Genomic DNA, 25,475 nt, shown 5'->3' with positions numbered 1-25,475 from the left:
TCCCACCACCCAAGGCCCTGCAGCCCTGTTCATCATGGAAGGAAGTCAGGATAGAAACTCAAATGAGGCAGGAGCCTATGTACAGGCCAGGGCACAGCTTCCTAGCTTGCTCCCACGGCCCAGCTGAGCCTGCTGGAATACAGAACTCAGGACCACCAGCCCACATTGTGGGTCCCACCCACAATGGGCTGGGCCCTTTCCCATCAGCCACTAATTAAGAAAACACCCTATAGTCTTGGCTACAGCTTTGTCGTACTTAATAAGGGGTATTTTCTCAGTTGCAGTTCCCTCCTCTCCAGTGATTGTAGCTGGTCAGACTAAAGCTAGCCAGCACATTACTACTGAAAAGCACCAGTGTTGTAAGTAGCTGCCAGGTTTCCTCTGAATCTCTCAAAGAGCCACTGCCCATTATTCTGAAACCTTGTTTGTACTTTTTTCTGCTCATTTTCCCTTGGTCAAGCAGTACTAATTACACAGTAAAGTCTTGTTTAAAAGCCATCATTTCAAGCAAGATACTTAATCTGTTTCAAGAGTTGCTAGTGAAATTCCAAATCTTTCTAAAAGTAAATGTGAGAACTTGTAGACTGGAAGCAGTATTTCATTGCAAATTTCAATGTTAATTTGGTCATTTAAAATTTCTTTTTGACTGACATCAACATCTGCAAACAGTCATGTACAGATCAGTCAAGAACATTTATTAGACATTGGTACAGATATAAAACCTTTAAGTTCACTTTTTATGTCTGTCAAAGTACCGAGTATAAGATTCATGATATGGGTGGGGCTTCAAAATTAATTCTGGCATCGCCTGTGTTGGGTGCTCTAGTGCTCAGGTAGGGGCTATTGAGACAGTTCTGGCATTGATTATGCTTGGACACATGACAAAGAGGAATATATTCAAAGTATTGATGTAAACATCCCTATAGCCCATCGGCCACCGGATTTTTACCCCGCACTGGTGATTACGATTGGATTGTGAAGGCAGACAGCCATCCTTGGGCAAGCTCAAGGCCAGCCCAAACTGCATGAGGCCTAGTCTCAAATTAAATAAAAACGAATGAAATCCCAGTGCTTCTGATGGGAACCTATGGGAAAGGTCCTGGAAACTACGTGAGTGTAAGTAAGCTCAGGTGGAGTGAAGCAGAATGTGTGAGACAAGTTTCATGTGACCGATAGGCAGATAGCGCAAAGCAACACCACAGTAATAGCATCGTGCTGCTAAGGTAGGAGTAAGTGACTTGTCACCTCACTGCTGCCCAGGTCTTCTGCAGAGGTACTGAGAGTATGACTAAAGCTCTCGTCAGCTGACATCTTTAGACTCAAAGGACTGGAAGGGTTTAGAAAGTAAAAGCCAAGGATGCATCTTAGTCCAGCAAGATAAAGACCGGTTTATACACTGAGGTCTACATTGAAGTTGGACCTTGCAGTAGTCCTTTCTTTCTCACGCATTTTTAATTTTATTTTTATACAAGCCAGGTCTTCCTGGGTAAACAGTTCTCTGCAATAGCCTGTCTTGACCTTGGCAACACTAGAAGGTACTGAAAGCTCCTGACAGTACTATGGGTAAATCTGGATTTGAATGGACAGGGAGACAGGGATGATTCATAGTCTTTAAAATGTACCAGGGATCGGGGTGATACAGCACAAGGATGGCTCAGCAGTCGAGAGCACTGGATGCTCTTCCAGAAGACGGGTTCAGTTCTCAGCACCCACATGTGGCTCACAGCCATCTGTAAGTCTGGGATCTCTGCAGGACCAGCTCACATGTCACACGCAAACAGTCACATGCAGGAAAGAACTAATAATTACTTATCATAGGTGAGAATAACTTTAGTCGTTTGTTCTTTTGTGGCTTTCCCTTTTCTGACTCAAGTTGAAGTCCTCTTTGCAGAAGGAGCAGGTTTTTATGACTGGTTTGTTCTGAATGTTAAAGAAACTACTAAACACAAGGAAAATAGCTGAAGGTTCTTTACAGGGACCAAATTGCTTGGTATGGGACTGGTTGCCGGTGTCTGTAACCACGAGAATGTGATCTGGACAAGTCCCCCTACCTCAGGACCTGCTGTCTCTGTAGCGTCAGATGCAGCTGCCCCACAAGGGGTTCAGTCACTTGTGCAGGCTTTTAGAATGGAAATGTTGGTAACTATCTCTCCTGTGTGTGACGTCATACTCTGGCTTTGTGTTGTGACACCTCTTGGGATTTTATTCCAAACCGACTTGCTGGTGGCATTTTGGTGTCCCTAGAGCATTGGCCTTGGTACCTTGATAGGTAAATAGGTGCTTTTTACCTTTTAACTGACTCCCCACCAATTCCAGCTATTTTTTCCAACTCTAGTAAAGTTTTTTGTATAGTTTAGAATAAAAACTTTATACAAAAATTTTAAATTAGGTTTTTGAGAGATGTGAAATTCAGACACAACATGCCTCGTATGCGTTTGATCCCTGGTCCGTGCTCATTACTCAGTGAGAGCTTCTTACAGTAGCCTGGACATAGCCAGAGGCCCCGAGAAATTAGTGCTAATAGATACGTGCTCAAAATTGTGGTCAACTCAATCGATGTCTCCCACATCTGGCAGGTCTTTATTACTAATTGAAATATGGTGTTCAGCTTAATAGCAGAAATGCACGTCTATGTTTTAATGCCCAAACCAGAAACAGTTACTTGAGCACAGTCCAGGGAACCAGAGGCTCTCATCACTCACCTGCTGATGTCTCACAAAGCATTCAGGGTGAGGATGCTACAGTGCAGTGACAAGCACACCATGTGAACTGGGCGACTCTGCAGTTCCTACTTAATATTCTTTGCCTTTTGCTAGTATCTCCAGATCTTGAGGCTCTAATTTTTATAAGTTTTATAGTTTTCCATGTCATGAAACTAAGGAGATCTTCTCCAGCTTTCCTTGGCAAAACACCAATGAGGCATGTCATATTTTTAATTCCACCAAGGTGTTTATATTATAGGACATTGTAGTTTAGGTGCAGTTTGAATAAGACAAATTAATAAATATATATGTTAATATATTAATGAAACGTGCTTTGGATTTTTGTTCAAAGCTGAAACTGTAGTTTCTCCTTTAAGTGTGAAGGAGCCCTGGATCTCTACCCTGTGTGTTCAGTCTCTTTCTGTCAGCCCTCTACCCAGCCCCAACACTAAAATCAGTCTTGGCTGAGTGATACTGGTTCGTGTCATTTTAAATACTTGAATTCTTTAAATTAAAACACAGCTTTGAGTACCATTTAGCAATTTTAACAGTGTCCAGCATCAAATATTTTAAGAGAGGAAAGAGCAGTAGCACATCCAGTGGAGACTGATGGCGTTTCAGGAGGCAGAAGGTAATTATTGAATTAGAATGCTTTAAGTTTGAATAGCATTTGATGTTGACCAGCCTTGGAACCCTTGGGCTCGAACCCCGAACCAAATACTGTTCAGGTGGTTTGTGACAGCTGGCTCGGAGTGGTGGATTGGGTCTCCTGCTTCACCACAGGCAGAGGCCTGTGCTGGGGAGGACAGCATCACAGCCTGTTGTACAGTAGACAGAGAGGAGTCCAGCCATGCTGTGACAGCAGACAGCATATTATATTTGCTTCTACTTCAGTGTCAGCTGCTGCAAATATTTCTGAGGGTAGAGGAGGCCCTGTAAAGTCACTGGACCTCTGGGGCCTGCAGGCGATAGAGAAGGCTGCAGGCAGCTGGGTGAGCCCTGTTCACACAGACCAGGCCTGAGGACAAGGCCATGCTCAGCTACATCGTGAGTTTGAGGCCATCCTGGGCTAGTGAGACACTGTCTCCAAACAAACAAAGGAGAAAACCTATGTTGTTATCTAGTCTCCACTGCCAAATGCGTTTCAAGTAGATGGTCATCATCAGCTGGATCTGCGTGCTTAGTAAGGACATCAGGTACTTCACTTACAGTAAATGCTTCCTCTGTGCCCTGGCAGATGAATAGTACACTGTGCCTCTCTTGTGTTGTGTTCCATTCTCTGTGATTTTACCTAAGCCTCGTGGAGCATCCCCTACAGCGCGTTCGCTGCTGTACTTGGTGCCATGTCTGAAACCTTGAGCCCTGTCGTGACGTTCTTTTGAAGTACCTCTGGGCTCCTTATAGTCAGCGAGGTCACTGGGTTTTTGCCTGAACAGTATCCAAAGTGGAATTTCTGAATGGGTGTTTATTCCATCCTGAACAAAGAAGTTTGGAGAAATAATTTTTCCCACTTAAACAAAAGTAGGCTAACTTAAATAGGGCAAAATCTGTGACTTTAAGAGATTTGTATTAAAGGCATTCTTTTGAAAATGAGCTTTTTCTTTTTCCCCCCCCATTAGCCCAAATGGTATTATTTTCTTTGTTTCCTTGAAAAATAATAAAAGATTATGGTTTTATGTATGTATGCATCTTAAAACAATCCAATCACTTACATTAACATATTTATCACTATATTTTCCGTGTTGAAAACACTTAAAAGCAACTATGTTAGCATTTTTCAAATATGTAATATATTACCAACCATATTCACGTTACAACAGAGCTCCTGAACTTGATCTTTTGTCTGCCTGAGAACTTTACCTGTCCCTGATATCCTGTGACAGGGAACTGAGTCCCTTTCAATGGGTTCTTAGTTTCTGCTACTTCTAATGTAGAAAAAAATGTATCGTGGTAGGGCTTTTCTTTTAAGCTTACAAATATTGAAATAATTATCTATATATGTTTTCAGAAATATCTCCTAAATTTACTGGAGTAAAACAGAATGATTTGCCTTCAAAAGAAAATACAAAGGTAAGTTGACTCTCTAACCTTAGCATTGAAAACAGGGCATGTGTTGTGACAGTTAGTGTAACTTTGTTTACAGTGGTTTGAGGGCTGGTGGGTGTGGCTTTGCACATAAGCAGTGTCCACACTGAGGAGGCAGAGGGAGGAGGACCACAGATTTAGGCTAGCCTGAACTATATAGCAAGAGACTGGAAAAAAAAAAAGAGAGAAATAAAACATTTCTCATTTTGTTTACATTAAAAAGTCATTATTTTCTATCATTAACTAAGTGTTCAAAGACTTCCTCTCAAAGGCTGAAATATAGAAATGACTTGACTTCCTATAAGTCAAGCAGTTAAATGGAGTAAGTTTTAGAAACCTTGGCTCAGCCTAAGGCTGTGAATCCAGAGGTTTCTACTAACTGATTTGGTACAAAAACTGTGCTGTCCAGGGTCCAGTGTAAAATTTCTAAACAAAAACTAGGAGGAGAGCAACCTTCGGGGCTCTGGAGATCCAAGATCATAGGCGTTCAGCAGGGTATTTTCGGTTCCTAGGCCTTGGTCTTCTCATCTTCAGGGTCTGTCCCAGCAGGACTGTGTGACTTAAGGTGTAAGACATTTTCAAAAGGTACCATTAAAGCATCGTTAGTCTGCTGCTTATGTCTTGGTTCCAGTTCTCTTAATTATGCTTCTCTGTGGTTGGAAGTCTGAAGGATAACTTGATCTTTTCTAGCAGATACAGTGTTCTGTGCCCGACATAACCTCTGCTGAAACTGCCCTTGTTCAGCAGAGCACAGGGCCATGTGGAGCTCCAGGGAAGCCTCCCCAGCAGATGCCTGGTTGCCAAGTGCCACACCATCTTCAGGCCACAGAGAGCACTGCGTCTGTGCAGACTCAGCCCCTTGCAGGTAGGAAACACAAGTCAGGTGTTCTGTCTGATATGGACGCTGGAGGCCATGTGTGCCCAGAGTTGCCATGTTATACAGCCAAGGGTCAGTGAATGAGCTGGGTCCAGGAAGCTGCTTTATGCACATAAGCACGTGTTCTAATTATGTAATCTGACTATAGTTTATTCAGTGTATGGATGATGAGAAACCTCCTTCACTACCCAAACTTAACCAGGGTTAGCTACTTTGGTGAATGCTGCTCTACCACTGTGTGGAAAGCAAGCTGCAGTGCTGTGAGGAGAACAAAGCAGACTCTGTTTCCTTTTTGTCAGAGTCGAGCACACTCCAGCCTCCTTGACCTCACTGTGGACCCAGGGATGGCCTTGGCCTCCAGCCTGAGAAGAGCACAGACAGGGGTCTTGATTTTCTTGTTGCTTCTGGTGCAGGGCTCCATGCGGCTTGGTTTTGTCTGGAACTCAAATTACAGCTCATCCGTGAGGAGAAGAAAATGGAAATCAAGAAAAACATGGATTGGAGACTAGGCTTTGTAGCTCAATGGTAGATCGTATCATTGGCATGTATGAGGCTTCTGGTTCAGTTCCCAGTACCCGCCCCAAGCCCCAGAATACAAAAACCCTACAACCCATGAATAAACCTTAAGCAGAGAGAAAGAGGCGGGCAGGCAGATTGGCAGGCCACGAAGGCAGGGCGGAACGGACCCAGAGGAAGGGCATTTGCGTCCTGTGAGAAGAATAAGAAGATGCGGCTGTTCTGGGTCAGCTTCTCAGACTACCATAGAATTTTGATTTTGAATGTTTATGCGACAAGGAATTTCAAACAGAAACATGACAATCAAACAACCCCACCCCACCCCACCCCCCAAGAAGCCCAGTATTGTGGGGCTGAGAGGGTGGCCCATTGGTAAAGCACTTGCCTCATGCATGAGCCTGAGGTTCCGTTCCCAGCACTGGGAAAGCAGCAATAAAAAGTTTATTTAAAAATTTTGCTGCTTACTAAATAGTGGGTTAAGTTGAAGATATTTTGACTAGTCAGTACCACATTAAAAAGCTGTTTGTAGTCTTAAGTCAAAGTTACTACAACTAAAACCAATGCTATGAGCATAGGAAGGCGGCTTTGTAGCAGGAGTCCAACTTGAGAGGAGGTGGCCTGCCAGATGATCTGACAGCTGGGTGGCAAGAGGTAGAGCTCCTTTGGCTATCCTGCTGGAACGAGTAAAAGCAGAAATGGGTGTCTGGGAGTCTAACATTTAATTTAAGTGTTGCCACAAATAATTAAGATAAATTGTTGTAATTTAGGAAGCCATAAGAAGGAAAAAAGGGAAGGAAGGAAGGAAAGAAGGAAAGAAGGGAGGGAGGGAGGGAGGGAGGAAGGAAGGAAGGAAGGAAGGAAGGAAAGAAGGAAGGAAGGAAGGAAGGAAAGAAGGAAGGAAAGAAGGGAGGGAAGGGAGGAAGGAAGAAAGGGAGGGAGGAAAGAAGGAAGGAAGGGAGGAAGGAAGGGAGGGAGGAAGGAAGGAAGGAAGGAAGGGAGGGAGGAAAGAAGGAAAGAAGGAAGGAAGGGAGGAAGGAAGGAAAGAAGGAGGGAAGGAAGGAAGGAAAGAAGGAAGGAAGGAAGGGAGGGAGGAAGGAAGGAAGGAAGAAGGGAGGGAGGAAGGAAAGAAGGAAGGGAGGGAGGAAGGAAGGAAGAAGGGAGGGAGGAAGGAAAGAAGGAAGGAAGGGAGGGAGGAAGGAAAGAAGGAAGGAAGGAAGGAGGAAGGAAAGAAGGAAGGAAGGAAGGAAAGAAGGAAGGAAGGAAGGAAGGAAGGAGTAGCATGTAATATTAAAAACAATCTATGCTGTTGCCGGCTGGGCACCAGCCAGTGGTCTGAGTCTGTCCCCAGCTGGTTCCCTGACCTGGGCCTCAGTAGTGAGAGTGCTAAATCATAGAGCCTGGGTTTGTGAGGGTGAGCCCCAGCTAGCCACAGCAGCCAGCTGCAGGGAGGAGAGAGCTATCTCAGAGATCTGGAGAGGCCTTGGCAAGGAAAAACATACGGCCTAAACTGACAACAGGAGCACTGCTTTTCCAAGCTTATGCAGGCTTGTAGCACCCAGAGTTCTACAAACTCCGTAGTATGGAGCCTGGTAGATGCCTCAGTGAGGCCAATGGGAAATAACTGCTCATTAACACAAACATGAAGCTTTTTAAAGCAGCCAAGAGAGTTATCATTTCAATTCAAAAGATTTGGATGTTTGAAGGCAGATTAGTAAAACTGTGCTGAGTAGGAAGGCATTGCTGCTGTCTAGAGTGGTGAGAACGACATCACCCTTGAAAAGGAGGAGAGGGTGGAGCAGCGTTGCAGAGTCCCACTTAACCCTGGCCATGGCAAGGCAAACCTCATGCCTAAGCCTTCAGAAAGGGTACCTGCTGTGGGCCTCTGAGCTGGGCACTGCAGACAAGGCTTCCCTGTGTGCACTTGGCCTGAGCAGCCCAGATGGAAGGCCTCAGCATGACTGAAGCTCTGGTTTGGTCAACAGGAATGTAGAAGGAAATGCGAACCAGTCGCCAAGGGCAATCCCAAAGCCCCTAGCAGCTGCAGTGCTGTCTCGGGAGAGAACACAGCTAGTAGAAAGCAGATGGAGCTCTGAGCAAAGACTGCTTGGGGCAGTTAAACCACCTGGAAATGGAGGCTGGGGTGGATCTTGGAGAGCAGAAGGGGAGACAGTGAGATGTTGCAGTGAGTGCTCAGGAGAAAGAAAACATAAAAGGTTGAAGGACACTTGTGGGGCAAGCTGAGCAGTGCCCCACGGGGCACTTGTGCTGTGTTGGTTATGGTAGGAGGGTCAGCATGAGCTCACAGAAGGGAAGCACACAGGAACAGAGGTGAGGCTTCCGGAGGAAGGAGAGTCGTGACACTTGATGTGTCACATGGTCACTCTTGTGACAGTGTTGCTCCCGGTTGGACCCACAACACTGCCATCCTCGGTTTCAGTGACCCTGTTCTCTTGATTTTCCCACCTCTCTGAATGTTTCCTACAGTTACCTTTTGGTATGACTGCCTTTAGATAATGTTCTGATAGATAGCCTTAACTTTTGTTTCCTTTTGAGACAGGGTTGTGGTATTTATTCTCAATTATTTATGTATTATTATTATTATTTATCCTCATTATTCTCAAACTCATAATCCGCCTACCTCGGCATCCCAAGTGCTGGGGAAAGAGGTGTAAGTCACTGCCCCCGGGCTGGCTGCTTCTCTTTCTCTTTAACTACAGAGCTTCCCATCCAAGCTTCCTGAACATGTCCTGATCTTCCCCTCAAAGCGGCGTGCTGACCACAGCCACCCTGCTTGCCCACGTGTGATTCTCTAGATAGCACGAGACAGAAAAGCCGAGAGACAGCCTGCCATAGATTGCGTCTAGGAAATCTTTGGGGGTTGGGGATTTAGCTCAGTGGTAGAGCGCTTGCCTAGCAAGGACAAGGCCCTGGGTTCAGTCCCCAGCTCCGAAAAAAAAAAAAATAGGAAATCTTTGTTTTGTTCTGTTATTTGCATAAGTCAAATGTTTCTGGCCCCAGGTATGCTTATACAGCACTAGTAAGCATCTTTATTTAAACATCAAATAACCATTGCAAACCATGTAAAAACAAAATTTCCACTTTTCAACCCCCAGATTTTAAAAAGGGCTTTATTACTATTTTAACTCTTATGTCATATGTGTGTCCGTCTGCATGTTTGTCTATGCACCATGTACATGCCTGATGCTCACCAAGGCTGGAAGACAGGGTCATATCCCCTGGAACTGGAGTTAGAGTTGTACCTCACTGTGTGGGCGATGGGAACTGAGCCCCAATCCCAATGCTTTAACAGCTGGGCCATCTCTGCAGCCTCTCAACTTAGATTTTAATCTTCTCCTTTTTATTTAGTGATAACGACACTGTTACCATTTGTCAACAAGTGGAGAATCATTCTAGAATTTTTCTACTTTCCACATACACTCTGCTCCTGCCTGAGTCCGGCGGCAGCTCAGAAGGGATGTAGTTCTGCACACTTTCCTTTCCCAGTCCATGTGAGCTTAAGAAGTGCACATGTGTTGGGCATCCAGGGACTTATGAAGTGGCGTGTGTTAGACTGTCCAGGATCTAAATGTAAGATCTGTTCTTTAACCCATGCCTCCTCCACTGACAATGTCACACTCTCTCTGTGTTCTCTCTGTTTCTAGCTCTCATCAAACCTCAGCTTGAAGACAAACATGATTTAGTTAAGGGACTGAGGGGAGGTAGAAGCTTAAATACACGTCTCCACAGATTCAGAAGATCTAGAATTTTATGAGCTAGAGTCAGCTAATTTTGCTTTTTCTCCTCTATACTTTTATTCAACCAATCAAAATTTGCGAGAATTCAAATGGGATTATTGTATTTTGTGTGTCCTGTCACATCCCCTACAACTCCATCTGAACCTCTCCCTGCATGTCTCTTCCCAATTTCATATCCTCCTCTTCTATTAAAACCCAAATCGATGGAGTCCAGTCCGTGCTGATTGCTGTGGGATGCACACTGATGTGGAGGCTCCACTACAGCCTGGGGAACCATCAGTAGCCAAAGACTCTATACCAGCAGCTACCAATTCAGCTAGGGGCGGGGCCTTGTGAGCTCCTCCTCAGCTAGGGGTGGGGCTTGTGAGCTCCTCCTCAGCTAGGGGGTGGGGCTTGTGAGCTCCTCCTCAGCTAAGGGTGGGGCCTTATGAGCTCTTCCTCAGCTAGGGGTGGGGCCTTGTGAGCTCCTCCTCAGTTAGGGATGGGGTCTTGTGAGCTCTTCCTCAGCTAGGGGTGGGGCCTTGTGAACTCCTCCTCAGCTAGGGGCAGGCCCTTGTGAGCTCCTATTCTCCCTGCTGAAATGCTGACCAGCTTGATCTTGTGCAGGTCTTGTTCAGATAACCACTGTGAGCTCATGAATGCAACATCTGTGTCATGTCTAGAAGATAGCCCTTCACTATGCTCCTCCCCATTCCTGTCACTACCTCTTCTGTGGTGCTCCCTGAGAGGGAAATTGGCATGTGTCCCATTTAGAGCTGAGCACTCAGAGTCATGTATTCTTGGCCCTTTGACGAGTTATCTGTCGTTCTGCATTGCTGTCCACTACAAAAAGTTTCCTGACCAAGGTTAAGAGCACATATCTATGCACATAAACATATATAATGAGAAGACATTTTGACCATTTAACAAAGTATCAGTAGGTTCCCCTCTATGGTCTTTGGTATCCCTAGCCATGAACTTTTAACCAAGGCTACACTGCAAGATAAGAATTCCTCCTGTGGAGCAGACCTTAGATTTAGTGAGAAAGTGCTGGCCACCTCTGTAACAGTCACAGCACCAGGTAGTAGTTCGTGAGCATTGCCCTGGGCTCTGTATTTTCATTTTCACATTGGCTGTAGAGCTGAGATCGTGTCATGTGCTACCTCCCTGGAGGCCGTTCATTGGCTTACCACGGGGAAACAGAACTTGTATGACTGCCTTAGCCTAGTCCAGACCCACCTCTGGAGCTGAAACCAGTGTGCAAGCCAGAGAGCCCCATATCATGAGAGCAGGCCAGCCAAACATCATAGCAGGTCAGCCTTTTATAGCCCCCCCCCCCCCGCCAAAAAAAACAGTAAAAACAACACCAACAAAACAAAGATCCCTTCAAGTGAGAAATGTTTACTTTTATAATATAACCCAACAGATACATAATAAAGATGTATTGAGACTTAGTTCTTTTACTTATTCCATATATATACATATATATGTACATAGACATACATGTATGTGTGTCTCCTTATTTTGTTTTTCTTTCCTTTTTTCTTAATCAGGATCTTATAAGTAGTGCATGCAGGCCTTGAACTTATGGCCCTCCTGCCTCAGCCTCTTGACTGTTGGGATCACAGGCGTGTGCCACTATATCTGGCTATTTTATTTTTATGATGTCTGACATGGAAGGAAAAGGACAATTAAAGTCCAGATAAGTACCCTGAAGTATCTGTGTTATTCCTCTAAAGAGTATGTGCTTCCAGGTGATTGCAAGCGAGTACTGCACGGGCCCCCTGTGGTGCACGCCTCTGCTGAGAGCCACACAGTGCTGGAGCTGCAATGCCATGCTCCTGTGCAGAAGGTAAAAGTAACGCGGGCGGGCGGGCGGGCGGGCGGGCGGCCTCAAGCTGAGAGGACCTGAGGTTTAACATGAGTTCCGTTAAACACTAACTTGAAAACACTGTTTCCTAAGCTGGACTTTGGCTTGTGTACTCCAAGCTGCTGTGTCAGTCTTGCCTGTGTGTGTAGCTGTGTCATCCAACAGTCTTTTAGTCTGCAGAGGAGTCCCTTCCAGTCAGAGCACACTGGCAGCTCATGCCTTCCAGATGTCTGGGACACTGTAACTGAGGTCCTGTTCCAGGCCTTAGAGGCTAATGCTTAGACTGGGAATACACAGCATCTCCCTCCTCCTTGGAAGGACGCAGAGCAATGCCTCAGCGTCGCTGCTTCTTAAGATAGTTGTCTGGGCAAACATGTAGCAGGTCACCCTGTTAGCATGCAGAAGTGAAGTACACTGAAGCCGTTTGTAGCCTTGTTATTTTAGTTTGATCTTAGATCAATGAAGCTTAGAGACCTGTTTTCCCCAACTAAAGTTAAAGCCCATGAAAGCTTTTGCAACCTTAGCCTGCTCTATCACCAACTCAGAAGATACTGTTTTCCTTCCATAGTCTGATTGAGATCTAACATAGACTGAGTCAATATTTGTCATTTAGGATATAAAGATTAAGAATGCAGACTCTTGGAAAAGTCTTGGGAAGCCAGTGAAAGCATCAAGTGTGCTGAAATCTTCAGACGAGCTTTTCAACCAGTTTAGAAAAGCTGCGATAGAGAAAGAAGTGAAGGCTCGGACACAGGAGCAGATTCGCAAACACCTGGAACACAGCGCAAAGGACCCAAAAGTGTCTCAAGAGAGCCAGAGGTCTGTGACTTCACTGGCGTCTGTGAGGCCTGGGAGCAAAGCAATGCATTGGCAATCTGTCTGTCACTGTGGTTCAGTGGTCTAGTGGAACACACAACAAATTGTCATTACAAAAGGGGCATCTAACTAACATTTCTCCAAATGATTATCTATCTAGTAGAAGACAGAAATAGTAATGAATCAAGCTAATAAAATGTAAATGTTACCAAATGGTAATGACCTCATTTCCCAGAACTGTCTTCCAAGATTTCCCATTCCACTGCAGGAGGACAATGCTGTGCTGTGTGCAGGGCCACAGTGTTCTAATCCTTCCCTTTTTGTTGTTAATGTGGATTACCCCATGCAAAACCTGTCGTTCAGAAGGAGAGTTGAGGGGTTTGAGATGTAGTAGCTCAGTTAGTGTAGTGTTCACCTAATGTGTCCAGGGCCCTAGATTTGGTCCCCAGTGTGGTGGTACGGGACGATAATCCCAACAAGGGGAAGGCAGGAAGATCAGAAGTTCAAGGTCATCCTTAGCTATATAGGGCCACATAAGGTCCTGTCGAGAAAGGAGGAGAGAGAGAAGGAAGAAAGGGAAGGCAAGAAGGATGCGCTGACAGCTGGGACCCAGGACATGGCTTTCTGTTGTTGTTTAATGATGTCTTTATAGTAAAAATTGCAATGAGCTTGAAACCTACTGAGCCATTCTATTTCTTTAAGGGAGTTTGGAAGCGGATTCACTCCAGAATCTTCATCAAATAAAGTGCAAGGCAGGTCTCACGGAGAAGAGCAGAGTGAACAGCAGCAGCTGCCGTCCCCATCGGAAACTCAAGACATAAGCAAGCTCTGGCTTCTCAAAGACCGGAATTTGGCGAGGGAGAAAGAGCAAGAGCGTAGGAGAAGAGAAGCAGTGAGTACATGGTAGCCCACTAAGCCTGAGAAGAGAAAGGACGCTTCACCCTTCATTTCAGAGTGCTTTCCAGGGACAGTGGTGGCACCTCTTTGGTCTGGATAGGTTCTGAAATAAGAGCTTAAAGTACAGGTTTCATAGTCAAAACGAGCAGGCTCACCGTAATGCAGACCACTACGGGACCACTAGGCTGATGTTTACTAGACTATGCCCCTGGCAATTTATTTAATTTTCCTATAACTTAAGTTGCTCATTGTAAAAAGAGAATAGCAATTTCCTGTGACAGAGTAAATTAACAAACATTGAGCACATGAAGGAAGCAACTGGCGTGTAAATGGGGAATCCACCGTTTACTGTTACTGCCCTCAGAAACCTCAGATCACGTCAGGCGGGCATGCCTTCCTGGTCAGTGTTCTCATGGTGACAGCACACAGCATACATCTCACCTCCACAGCAGGGCTCAGGAGATTCAGCCTCAGAGGCTGTCGCTCTCAGGCCCAGTGCAGCTGCACCTGGTGCGTCACGGTCCTACCTGCGTCAAATGTTTCCTCCCATCTAAAAACAACATTCCAGGCAAATCTTGGTGATGCCCCCAAGAGTGTAACTGGAGTTGTTCACGGGAGCAAGTGTGGATGAGGAAGGGGTCATGTATAGGAAGATGGCAGCTTTTTGGCATTTGTACACTGGAGTCATTCTCATCTCCAACAGTTAACCTCTTCTGTATCCCCAGGGAGGGGAAGCGTCTCATTTACCTTTGAGCCTTCTCCCCTTCCATGAGAAAGGAAATGCCCAATCTTGTGAGGTCCGTCCCATGTGTCTGATGCTGCTCCTCTGATTTTAAAAGGTAGCCGCCATGCCCAGAGGAGACAGACTTCAACAGCACAGTCAGCACCAACACATCACTAGAAACCTGAGTTCCTTAATCCATAGTGTGGGGCTAGAGACACGACTCAGTGAGTAAAGCACACACTTGCTGAGCACCGATGAAGCCACAGTCCTGAGCATTCGTGTTCTGTGCTTAAGTCTTGAAGTGTTCTGTGTGCTCTGCAGGTCTGTTCATTTTCTTCTCGTTCTTGATTTTCTCTTGACTCACTGATCATTTGAAAGTAATGGTTCAGTTTCCATGCATTTGTGTGGTTTCTCTTTAGTACTCACTTTTACTTTTAGTCCATTATGATCTGATTGAACATAAGAGATTTTTCCAGTGGTTTGGTATTTGTTAAAACTTTCTTTGTGGCCTAAAATGTGATCTGGTTTGGAAAAGTCAGTTAAATGATCAGGTACAAAATAGAGCATGCTTTCTATTGCTACTGGACGGAGTGTTCTGTAGATCCCGAGTTCATTTGATCCACTATGATTTCACTCTGAAGTTTCGTTATGAATTTGTCTGAAGGATCTATTGATGGAGTCTTGGAGTTAACACTGTAATTTTGCATACCTCTGTTTCAATGTTTCTTCTTAGCTGTGGCATTGATTGCATGTTAACTTCCTAGAAAACAACAAATGAAATTCTACCTGCCTTGCTCTCTCCTTCCTTTCCTCTCAGATAGGACCTTAGCTTTGTAGCCTAAATTCACCCGGAACTCCCCATGCTCCTGCCTCAGCTTCTTGAATACTGGGATAAGAGGCCTTGGCCTCGCGCAGAGAGGTTGTTTTACTGTTTGTAGTGCTTTGGACCAAGCCAGACTTTTACACCTGTTACGAATGCCCTCTAGAGCTGACCCACGTTCTCTGTCCAGAGTTTATTGTAGAACACTGCTTTGCTAGAACTTCTACCATGGTAGACATGTTCTATTGTCTGTTTGCAAATATTTGTGGGATTGGAAGTGAAAGTTTTGGGTTGTGTCATGTGATGGAGACACATGTGGTATCTTGTTGAGGCAGACTTACATGGTGTTTTGCTGAGGCAAGACCCATGGGAGGAAACACGATGAGAGGGTTTAAGCAGGATCAATAGACAGTGATTAGGTGCTTGCAAAGCTAGCCTTATTTACTTGTTTGTCTGGAGTCTTTACTGATCTTTTCTTCACCGAGAGGGACATGGCAAAGAACTAGTGTCCCAGGTGGTTTTGGTTGTCCCCACTGACCCGTGCTGATTAGGTGGAGACCTGGCTGTTTCTGCTGGGTCATGCCACTGCTGTTGATTTGTGTTTGGTATCCTGGTGTTACTAAACTAGACTGTTGGTATTCTAACAAATGAAGATTAAAATCACCTCACAAAACTATTTCTAAACAGGTCCACATCCCCTTGTCCTGTTTACCATCTTTCTTCTCTTCCTTTGGATGGTGGGCTTGAAAGGGGGTGGGGTCCAAATGTTTAAGAACCCTTATTAAAAGTCTGCTTTAAAAAATCTAAGCCTGCAGGGATCCTTTTCTTTTGGAAAGGTAAGTGGGGATTTTTATATTAAATCCTTGAGTCCTCTTGTTGAGATTCTCAAAGGCCTGACTTTAGTCACCCTCTAGTACTCTTTCTAGAGTCTAGTGTCCCTTAATAACCCAGTTTGGCCTGATAGCATTGCCGATATCCTAAACTCTTCAGGACATTTAACAGCACCCCAAAGTCTGCATCATGTCAGTCTTTCTTCATCAGCCCTATAGTCTTCCTACACAGCCAATGAAAATGCCAGCTCACTTCCAAGAAGCCAGCCAACTCATTGACCTATGACTGTTCTGTGCGGAGTGGGTGGAGCCCTTTTAAATTTTCACATTTGCCATTACTTTCAATGGAGAACCTTGGAGACTATGGTTGGAAGCATTGTGCGCTCACTACAGCATCCCCACTGCCCCTCACGTGTCTCTCATTCCCTCATACAAGGCTCATGCTAAAATCTATACTAAAGCCTTCTCTCAGTGAATTCCAGCATTGCATGACAAACAAGCCTAAGAATATGGTGGCCTCGCTTCTGGTGATTGACGTGTGTTTCCTCACCTTGGCTCATTTCTTAAAGAGCATTAATATGGAAATGAGCACTGTCCCTAGTGCTGTCCTGCAGTCTGAGCGTGTTCACGGAGAGCACACTGGGTAGAATTGATTAGTTAGTGCCGGAATCAATGAAAGCCCAAAGCGTGTACATTTACATGTTATAGTTCTCTCACACAGGATTACTTTAAACTTTAAAAATATTTATTTACTTATGTGTGTGCATATGTTTACATGTGTGTACATGTGTGTTTACATGTGTGTACATGTGTGTGCCTCATGTACATGTATGTATGCATGCCCACAGAGTCCAGATGAGTCAATCTGCCTGGTTAGAGTTATAGGCAATTGTGACCTATCTGAGATGGGTGCTGAGAATTGAACTCAGGTCTTTTGTCTGGGCAGTGCACACCCTTAATCACTGAGCTCATTCCAACCTGGTTAAAGCAATTTACTGTGTTAGTGCCTAGTGCCTCCTAGATTACAGGAACAAGCGAGGTAGCGTACCCTCGTCTGTCTGTCTCTCTGTCTGTCTCTCTCTCATAGGTTTTTTTTTTTTTTGGAGGAGGGGTGGTTTTTGTTTTGTTTTGTTTTTGTTTTTCAAGACAGGGCTTCCCTATGTAGCCAGGCTGGCCTTGAACCGGCAGCCCTGCCCCCTCTGCCTTCCCAGAGCGTTTGCCTTTATTGCCAGCTTCAGCCTGCAGCCTCACTAACACTCCCTAAGGGAGGGCTCTTCTTAGTTGCAGGATTGAACTTCATATCCACTTCCTTCAGGCATTTTATCCCATGGATAATATATTTAAAGGAACCACCTATATTTTTAATTAAAATTGTAGATAAGGTCATGAAGTAATTTATATTTTGCATGAAACTTTTTCAAATGTTTAACTATTTGCATAGAACTGTAATAAAGTCACAGATCTTAAACTAAGAATCTTCTCTTTCCTACAGATGGCGGGTACCATTGACATGACTCTTCAAAGTGACATTATGACAATGTTTGAAAATAACTTTGATTAAAACTCAGTTTGTAAATTAACTCTCAACTTTAAATGAAAGGTAAAAATGTTTACAGTATGTGTGGTAAAGTGATTACTTAACACCAGAATATTTTTCATTTACATTTTTAAGAAATGTTCTTTTAATGACATAATTTATAAAAAGTTTTATAATTTTGACCTCTAAAAGTGAATAGATTTTATTCATTCTAAAGAGGACTGTCAGTGATGTATTATAGTCTTGATCTAAGTAAGTCTAAAAGGGATCATCTGATTGAGAGAATGAAGAATATATAAAAGTATATAAAACAGGTTTTGTTGAGTTTTTAACTTTTGTTGTTTGTCTGAACCTGTTTGTTGGTTTGTTTGTTTGTGTCCTTGTTTGAGACAGGGTCTCATATACTCATGCTGGCTTTGGTGAACTCAACAGTGTAACCTGGGCTGGCCTTGATCTCTGGATTCTCCTGCCCTCAGCTCTCAAGTGCTGGACTCCAGAAATGTGTCATCGTGCCTGGATGAGTTTTCTACTTTTCCAAGAGATATATGTCTACTGTCAGAATTCTCACAGCTTCTAACAAGTAATATCTGGTTTCCATGTGCATCACGGTGTGTCAGGTTCTCTGCTGGTCCCATGTTTAAACTCCACACTGCCTTTTGTTTTAAAGTGTATTAGCTATGATTTGAAAGGTGTTAAATTTTAAACAAAGTAATAGTAAATATTGTGTATGCAAGCTTCTATAGGAATGAGTCAGACATTTCTAGAAATGTGTAGGGGATAGCAATAAATATTTGCCTAATTAGGGGAAATTGCAGCCTATGGAATGTTTTGCCATTTCTCAAACTGCATTCATGTCTAAGCCGTGTGTCTTTTTAAATTTTAAACCTTTGAACATTTGAAATATAACCTGATTAAGGCAATGCTGTGATATTATCTAAAGTACAAACTCAAAGTGTGTGCAGACAGGGCAGTGCACAGCTGCTGTAATCCCAATACTGGGGGCAGAGGTAGAGAAAGAGGCACTGCTGATGACTCGAGGCCAGCCTGGCTCACATGGCAGGATTCAGCTTCTGGTCACAGCCAGACCTCGATCGAGAAGAACCAAGAGAGAGACAGGGACAGGGACAGGGACAGAGAATAAGAAGATGGTATTGCTTTTATGAAACAGCCAGAATTAAAGTGATAGCTATTTTATTGTGCCTATTTCTACTTTTTAATTAAAAATTTTATACAATACATTCTGATCACAGTTTTCTTGTCGCCAGCTCCTCCCAGATGCTCCCACCCACATAACTCTACCTCTTCTTTCTCTCTCACTGGAAAACAAGAAACCAACCAGAATATAAATAGATAACAAAGAGAAAGCACAAGAAACACACACTCAAACACACACACGCACACACACACACTCAAGCACACACACACACACACACTCAAACACACACACACACACACACACACACACACACACACACACACACAAAATGATAAAATACAAAATCAGAACCATAATATGCAAGCAAAGGACCAGGGACAAAAGCCCAAACAAAGCGATATCAGATAAAAAGGTAAGGTCATTTTGCGCTGTCCACCTGCTGCTGGGTCTTGACCCCCCCCACCCGAGGGTGGTTAATATGCCCAGCAAGACTTCATTGGAGAACACTAATTTTTCCTTTGCAAGCAGATGTCACTTGCAGCTCATTTCTTGGGTAGGGGTGGGACCTGTGTCTACTCCCCTCTCAGCGCTAGGACCCCCTCAGGCTTGAACCTATATAGACTGTATAGCATAGTCTGTGAGTCCATCCGTGTCAGTCCTGTTGTCACTGGAGGACAGTTTCCTGCAGTCACCCATCACCTCTGAGTCTTACAATTTTGCTGCCTCCTCATCCACAGAGCTCCCGGAACCCTGAGGAGAGGGCTTTGATGAAGACATCCCACTTAGCACTGATTGTTCCCGAGTCTCTCGCTCTCCTCACACTGTGCTGTTGTGGGTCTCTGTGGTAGTTCCATCTACCATACAGGGAAGCCTCTCTAACAATGGCTGAGTGAGGCACTGCTCTATGTGAATAGCAGAGTATCATTAGGAACCACTTTATTGTCATTTCCCCGTAACGTATGGTTTTCTCCTAAGCCCATGGCTTGTCTAGTCTCAAGTTAGGCATGGGTTCCATTTCAGAGAGTGGGATGCAAGTCTAATTAGAGAATGATTGCTGCGATGGTTTGTATAAACTTGGCCCAGAGAGTGACATTATTTGGAGGTGTGGCCTTGTTAGAGTATGTGTGACACTGTGGGCATGGCCTTTAAGACCCTTGTCCTAGCTTCCTAGAAGCCATGATTTTAGCAAACTTCAGATGAAAATGTAGAAAGCTCAGCTCCTCCAGCCCCACGTCTGCCTGGACAATGCCACGCTCCTGCCTTGATGATAATGGACTGAACCTCTGAACCTTAAGAGAGGACTAATTAAATGCCATCCTTATAAGAGTTGCCTTGGTCATGGTGTCTGATCACAGCAGTAAAACCCTGACAAAAATAATTGCTTACAACGTATGTTGTTTTTATCACACCAGAATGTCATGCAGGGATTCCATTCTTGCAGAAGCCTGCCAGGCAGGGATGCTGTCATCTTAGATCACTAGCTTTGTGGCTGACTTAGTGATTCTTTCTCCTCTGGGAGCAGCAGAGTGGCTTCCAGTGCCATGAACATGTCAGTAGGCATGAAGGCTCTAGTTAGACACCAGCTTGACTTCCCTGTGTTCAGGGGATATGTAAGTGTTGTCTTTGGCAGTGAGGGCTTACGCTCAGTTTGCGGAGAGCAGCCACTATTCCTGGCAATAGCCTGAGTTGCTTGGATGCTTCGTGGAACCCGTTTCTGGCACTAGAGGTTTCTTCTGGCACTGAGAGATGTCTAATTGAGGCACCATTTCCCACATTATTGGGTGATTCCATTTAGATTTCTTTCATACATGTATTTAATAAGTGAGTAGTAGGTTTCTGTATGACACCTCACCTTAGTTCTCCCCCACTTCCCTCTTTTACCCTCCCCCCTCCCTGTTTAATGTGCCCACTCAGTCTCCCTATAAACGAATCTTTTGCTTCCTCAGATGGTGGAATGAGATGAACGCCCTACCCAAGCTGTGCAAATACGTGCTGGGGCTGAGCCTCCTTACCGTCTAATGTTCCAAGCTGACCGACTCACTCTGGTTTCTCTTGGCCTCTCACTGAGCTGCTCTGCTTGGCCTCACACTGGCTCTGGCAGTCCACTCTGATCTCCTGGCTCCTTCTCATCCTCTGGCTCATTCTGTCTTCACCTGTGTCTAGCTTGTTCTCTCTGCAGCCTCCCCTCTCTATGCCTCCCTCCCTCCCTCCCTCGGTCTCTCTTTTTGTGTGCTAGTCTTGTGTGAGCTGGGCATATCCTATCTCTGATTCATTCTGTCAAATCTTTCTCTGATTTGCCACTTTATCTGCCCCTCAACTAGACTTCACTTTCAAGCATGGCTGCTTCCTTGTACAAACTAACTAACTGTCAGTGTTAAGAATTAAAGGTGTATATAAGGGCTTGTCAGTATTCCAGCCAGATCGCACTGTAATCTAGGCTGTGTCTGCATTCTGGCCAGATCATACAGACCTAGGAGATCTTTGGATGTGATCTTTTGCCAGAGTAGCCAGGTTCCTGGATTAAACTTCCTCAACACTACCCACGTCTCTCAATAACTGTACATTCTATTTCCCTTCCCACTAGTACCTTACTCTGTACCTTACACCTATGACTATAAAGATTGTAGCTTTATATCTTTTTATAAAAGAATACCATAGAACCTGTCTTTTGGGGTCTGTGTTTCCTCCCTCAAGATGATTTCATTTTTAGCTCCATCCATTTACCTGTGAATTTAATAACTTTGTTTAATGGCATCCTGTTTAATATCTCATTGTGTAAACAGACCCCTGTTTTAAACCATCCTTTGCACCATGGAAGAACATCTATGTTGTTTCCAGTGTGGCTTTCCTGAGTGAGAGCAGAGTGAAGATGGACAAGCGAGTACCTCCATAGCGAGAGGCGGAGCCTTTGAGCGTATGCCCCGAGAGGACAGCTGCATCTTGGGAGTAGATCTGTTCCTGGTCCTATGAACTGCCACACTGATTGCTATAGTGGTTGTGTGCGTCTGCACACCCACCTGAAATGCCTATAAGTTCCCCTCTTTCCCACATGCTCACCAGCATGAGCTGTCATTTGCTTTATTGAAATTGGCTATTATGACTAGGGTAAGCTGAAATCTCAAATTAGTTTTGATTTACATGATGTTGAATATTTTTAAAAAGTATTTCCCAGCTGTTTGTAGTTCATTTTTCAGGAACTCTCTGCTTAGTTGTGTACCCCATTTTTAATTGGGTTGTTTTATTGATGTCCAGTTGTTTCATATCTTTTTATATTTTAGATATTAGTCCTTTACCAGATGTGCAGTAGCCGATGAGAATTCCCTATTCTGTGGGCTGCCCCTTGTCCCAGTGCTGGTATCTGTCACCATACAGAAGCATCTTGGTTTCATGAGGTACCATGTACTAATTGCTGTTCTCGGTGCCTGTGCTGAGGGTGCTCTGCTCAGGAAGCCGTTTGCTGTGTTGATGAGTTCAGGCCTATCCCACTTTCTCTCTGATTGGGTTCAGTGTCTCTGGGCTCATGTTGAGGTCCTGATGCATTTGGAGTTGAGGTTTGTGCAGGACGACAAACATGGATCTGTTTGGAATCTTCTCCATGCAGCCATGCAGTTTGACAAACACCATTCTTAAAGATTCAGGCCTTTTGTCCAGTATGCATTTTTGGCTTCTTTGACAAAAATCAGGTGTCCATAATGTATGGACTTTATCAGAATGGTCAACTTGACTCCACTGACTTCAAACCTATACCATCCTGGTTTTATTACTCTGTATAGCTGGAGTGGCAAATAGATTCTGCTTAAATTTGGTATCATTGTGGAATATTTTTATTTCTCCATCTATCGTGATTGACAGTTTTGCTGGGTATAGACTTCTATAGATCTGTAGATGGAAAATTTAGTCTGGGTGGCATCTGTCATCTCTTAGAATTTGTAGAACATCCATCCAGGCCATCCTGGCTTTTGGAGTCTCTGCTGGAAAGACTGCCTTTATGTATGGCTTGTAATATCCTTATTTTGTCCTGTACGTTCATTGTCCCGATTGCTGTGGAGAATTCTTTTCTGGTGCTATTTATTGTTCTGTGTGCTTCTTGTGCCTTGATGAGCACTTCCCTCTTTAGGTTGGGAAACTTTACTGTTATGATTTTGTTGAAAATATTTTCTGTACCTTTGGCCTAGGTTTATTCTCCTTTCTGTTCTTCATAGATTTGATCTTTACATACTGTCAAATATTTCCTGGATATTTTGTGCATGAATGTTTTTAGATTTAACATGTTCTTTAACCGAATTATCTATTTCTTCTACCTTGTCTTCAACATCCACGAGTTTTCTCTTCCATGTCTTGTGCTCTGTCGGGGAGGCTTTCTTCTCTGAGGTTTTTGCCTGACTTCCTACAGTTTTCATTTCTAGTTTTACCTCAGTTGGGTTTTCTTTATGATTCTGTTTCACTCTCATTATTTCCTTCCATGTTCATTCATGTTTTCAGAGGCCTCATTAGGGATTCGTTCTTATCCGTTTTAGGGTCCTTAACTGTACTCATAATTGCTATTTTGAAGCCCGTGTCTCGTGCTCCAGCTATGTCGCCTTTCTTATGACTTACTGTAGTAGGGTGGGTTCCTGGTTCAGGGGGGACATCTCGCCCTGGATAGTGATCCAGGCTTTTGCACTGGTGTCCAGGCACTGAGGCTTAGCCTGATTGAGGCGCCCGAAGATGCTGACTTCTGGTCTGGTCTGGTCTTGGTCGAGTGAGTGTTTCATCCCTAGGCATCTGTCGCCCTCTCTGGATCATAGGAGAGTGTGGCTGAGGCTGCCTGGTAGGGAGTGCTTCTTAGGTTGGTGGATGGCAGAGAGGAATAGAGCTGAGCTAGGAGAACAGGCTGAAGGCAGCTTCCAGAAAGATCCAGCGAGAGTTTCTCCACACCTAGAGGTATAAATACTAAAAGGATAATTTTCCACTAAGCTTCATCTTTAAAGAGAGACCATAGCATTTGGTGCAGACATTTAGGAGAGGGCAGGGGAGGTAATGAAGAGGAAGAAGAAGTTCATGGTGCATGAGCTCAGGGTGAGGAGAGTGTGGGGAGAGAAAATGTTTCCCAGGATTTATCTTTAGTTCAGAAATGACCTCTCAAAGTTTATTTCCTGTTCCCTAACATTTTAAAAAATATTGAAAGCCTCTGAAGCATTTATTTTTTTAAAAAAATAGAAGTATCATTTCTTCAAAACTCTTAGTGAAAGCACAGCCAAGGCAGGCCTGACTGTGGTCTGCGGGCCTGTTCTGGGGCCTCCTGTTTAACATGCGGCAAGAAGAGCCAGCCTGGGTGTCCAGAGACTCCCCGCTCCTGGTGACTGACAGTGACATCACCACCGTCACCACAGAAGACCAGGCACGAGTGCCCAGTGTCTCTCCTTGTCCGTATACTTCCTTCTGTCCTTCTGTTTCCCATCTTAGCATCCTTTCCTTCCTAACACTCACAGCCTTCTGTGCTGACTGCAGAGATCTGTGGCTTGAGTCAGATTTCTGTGCTGCCCACAGGAACAGTTCACCATCCCGAGCTCTGTTCTACCTGCCGGGCTGGGGTTTGTCCTGCAGACTTGTCAGGCACATGTGTGGTCTCAGGAACATGAATGGGTTGCCACTTCCCGGAGGAGCCAATATGGCTCTTCCAACCCAGGAACAGGGTGTGTTAGACGCTGCCTTTGTGAGGCCGATGCGTATTCTGGAGAATTTCCTGACACCCTGTCCTTGTTGAGCTGGAGAAAGTGAGCAGCTCTTATCTTTGGCGTCTTTATGATCAGGAACTCAGCAAAATTCTAAACCAAGGGAACATCACCATGATCAGTAGAGGGCACAGAAAAACAACCCAAAATTAAAGTTTGATTTATTTTATGTGTAGGGTTTTGTCCATGGGTACAGTCTTTGTACCACTGGAGACCAGAAGAGAGTGACAGATGCCCTAGAACTGGAGTTATATAATTGTAAGCTGCCATGTGGGTGCTGAGAACTGCCCAAGTCCTTAGCAAGTGCTCCTAACTGACATACCATCTCTCTCCAACCTCAACAACCTATAATTAGATGTTAGAGGAGTGAGTGCCAAGAAAAAAAGACAAGGCCAAATGCTAGTATACACATGAGTGTTCTGACCAAATGTTCTGAAAATAAAATAAGAGGTCATCCAACAGTCAGCTCACAAAACACTGGAGACCAAACCATAGGGAGATGTGGGTCTCAAAAAATCACTAACATTTACCCAGGAGCCTGCATGGGTGGCACCTACCACTGCTACCACTAATGAAGGAGCGTCACCTCAGTAGGAGGAAAAGGGTCCCAAAAGCAGGCAAAAGAGTCAACTCATTGAACATGGAGACGTTGAGCCGGCGTTATCACCCCTATCTTCTAGTGTGTTTGATTCAGAAAGGTACTCTGCATGCTACCAAAAGAGAAACATAGACATCAACCCAGTCACAAACCCTTTGTTCTGCAGTGGTGCCTTGCCTACAAGATGTGCTCGGGCAATGGTAGCACAAAGGTTATGGGAGTGACCAACCGGTATCTGGCTGACTTAAGGCCCACTCCCTGAGATGAAACCCATGCTGACACTGCCTGGATGACCAAGAACCTGACACTAGGTAGCCCTAGAGGAAAACCAAGTATGCTCTTCTAAGGGTCGGGGGAAGGATGTAGCAATTTTAAAAAGTACACCATCCACAGGGCTCCACACCAGATGTCAAAAATGTTAAAAACTCACAGCCATGTCTCAACAGGCTGAAGAGATCACTTACTCTGAGCCAAATACAAGTCATCATGGATTCAAGTTGCCCCAACTAAGAGTCTGCCAGCATGAAAGCCGTCACATGAACTCTCACGGTCTTGGGCCAGGGCTTTTCTCAGTACATCAGTGTTAGCTTGGATATGTA

General features: G+C 44.5%; 1 protein-coding gene across 19 annotated transcripts in view; it reads left to right on the top strand.

Annotated features, from left to right (window-relative positions):
• Positions 1 to 18,646, top strand: part of Brdt (bromodomain testis associated) — a 56,113-nt gene extending 37,467 nt beyond the window's left edge. For 2 of the 19 annotated variants that reach the window (XM_087582782.1, XM_087582779.1), the window contains exons 14-20: positions 4,711 to 4,772; positions 5,532 to 5,652; positions 11,669 to 11,766; positions 12,398 to 12,603; positions 13,303 to 13,492; positions 17,364 to 17,471; positions 17,885 to 18,644. In XM_087582782.1, coding sequence (XP_087438908.1) covers positions 4,711 to 4,772; positions 5,532 to 5,652; positions 11,669 to 11,766; positions 12,398 to 12,603; positions 13,303 to 13,492; positions 17,364 to 17,432 — 746 coding nt within the window. In that variant the 3' untranslated portion in view covers positions 17,433 to 17,471; positions 17,885 to 18,644. 19 annotated transcript variants of the gene reach the window in all.
• Positions 18,647 to 25,475: the final 6,829 nt, after the last annotated feature.

Source organism: Rattus norvegicus, chromosome 14, assembly GCF_021556685.1.
Source record: "Rattus norvegicus strain SHRSP/BbbUtx chromosome 14, alternate assembly SHRSP_T2T, whole genome shotgun sequence".
NCBI classification, from domain to species: domain Eukaryota; kingdom Metazoa; phylum Chordata; class Mammalia; order Rodentia; family Muridae; genus Rattus; species Rattus norvegicus.
The sequence above is the reverse complement of the archived record's forward strand: the minus strand, read 5'-3'. Positions and strand labels throughout refer to the sequence as shown.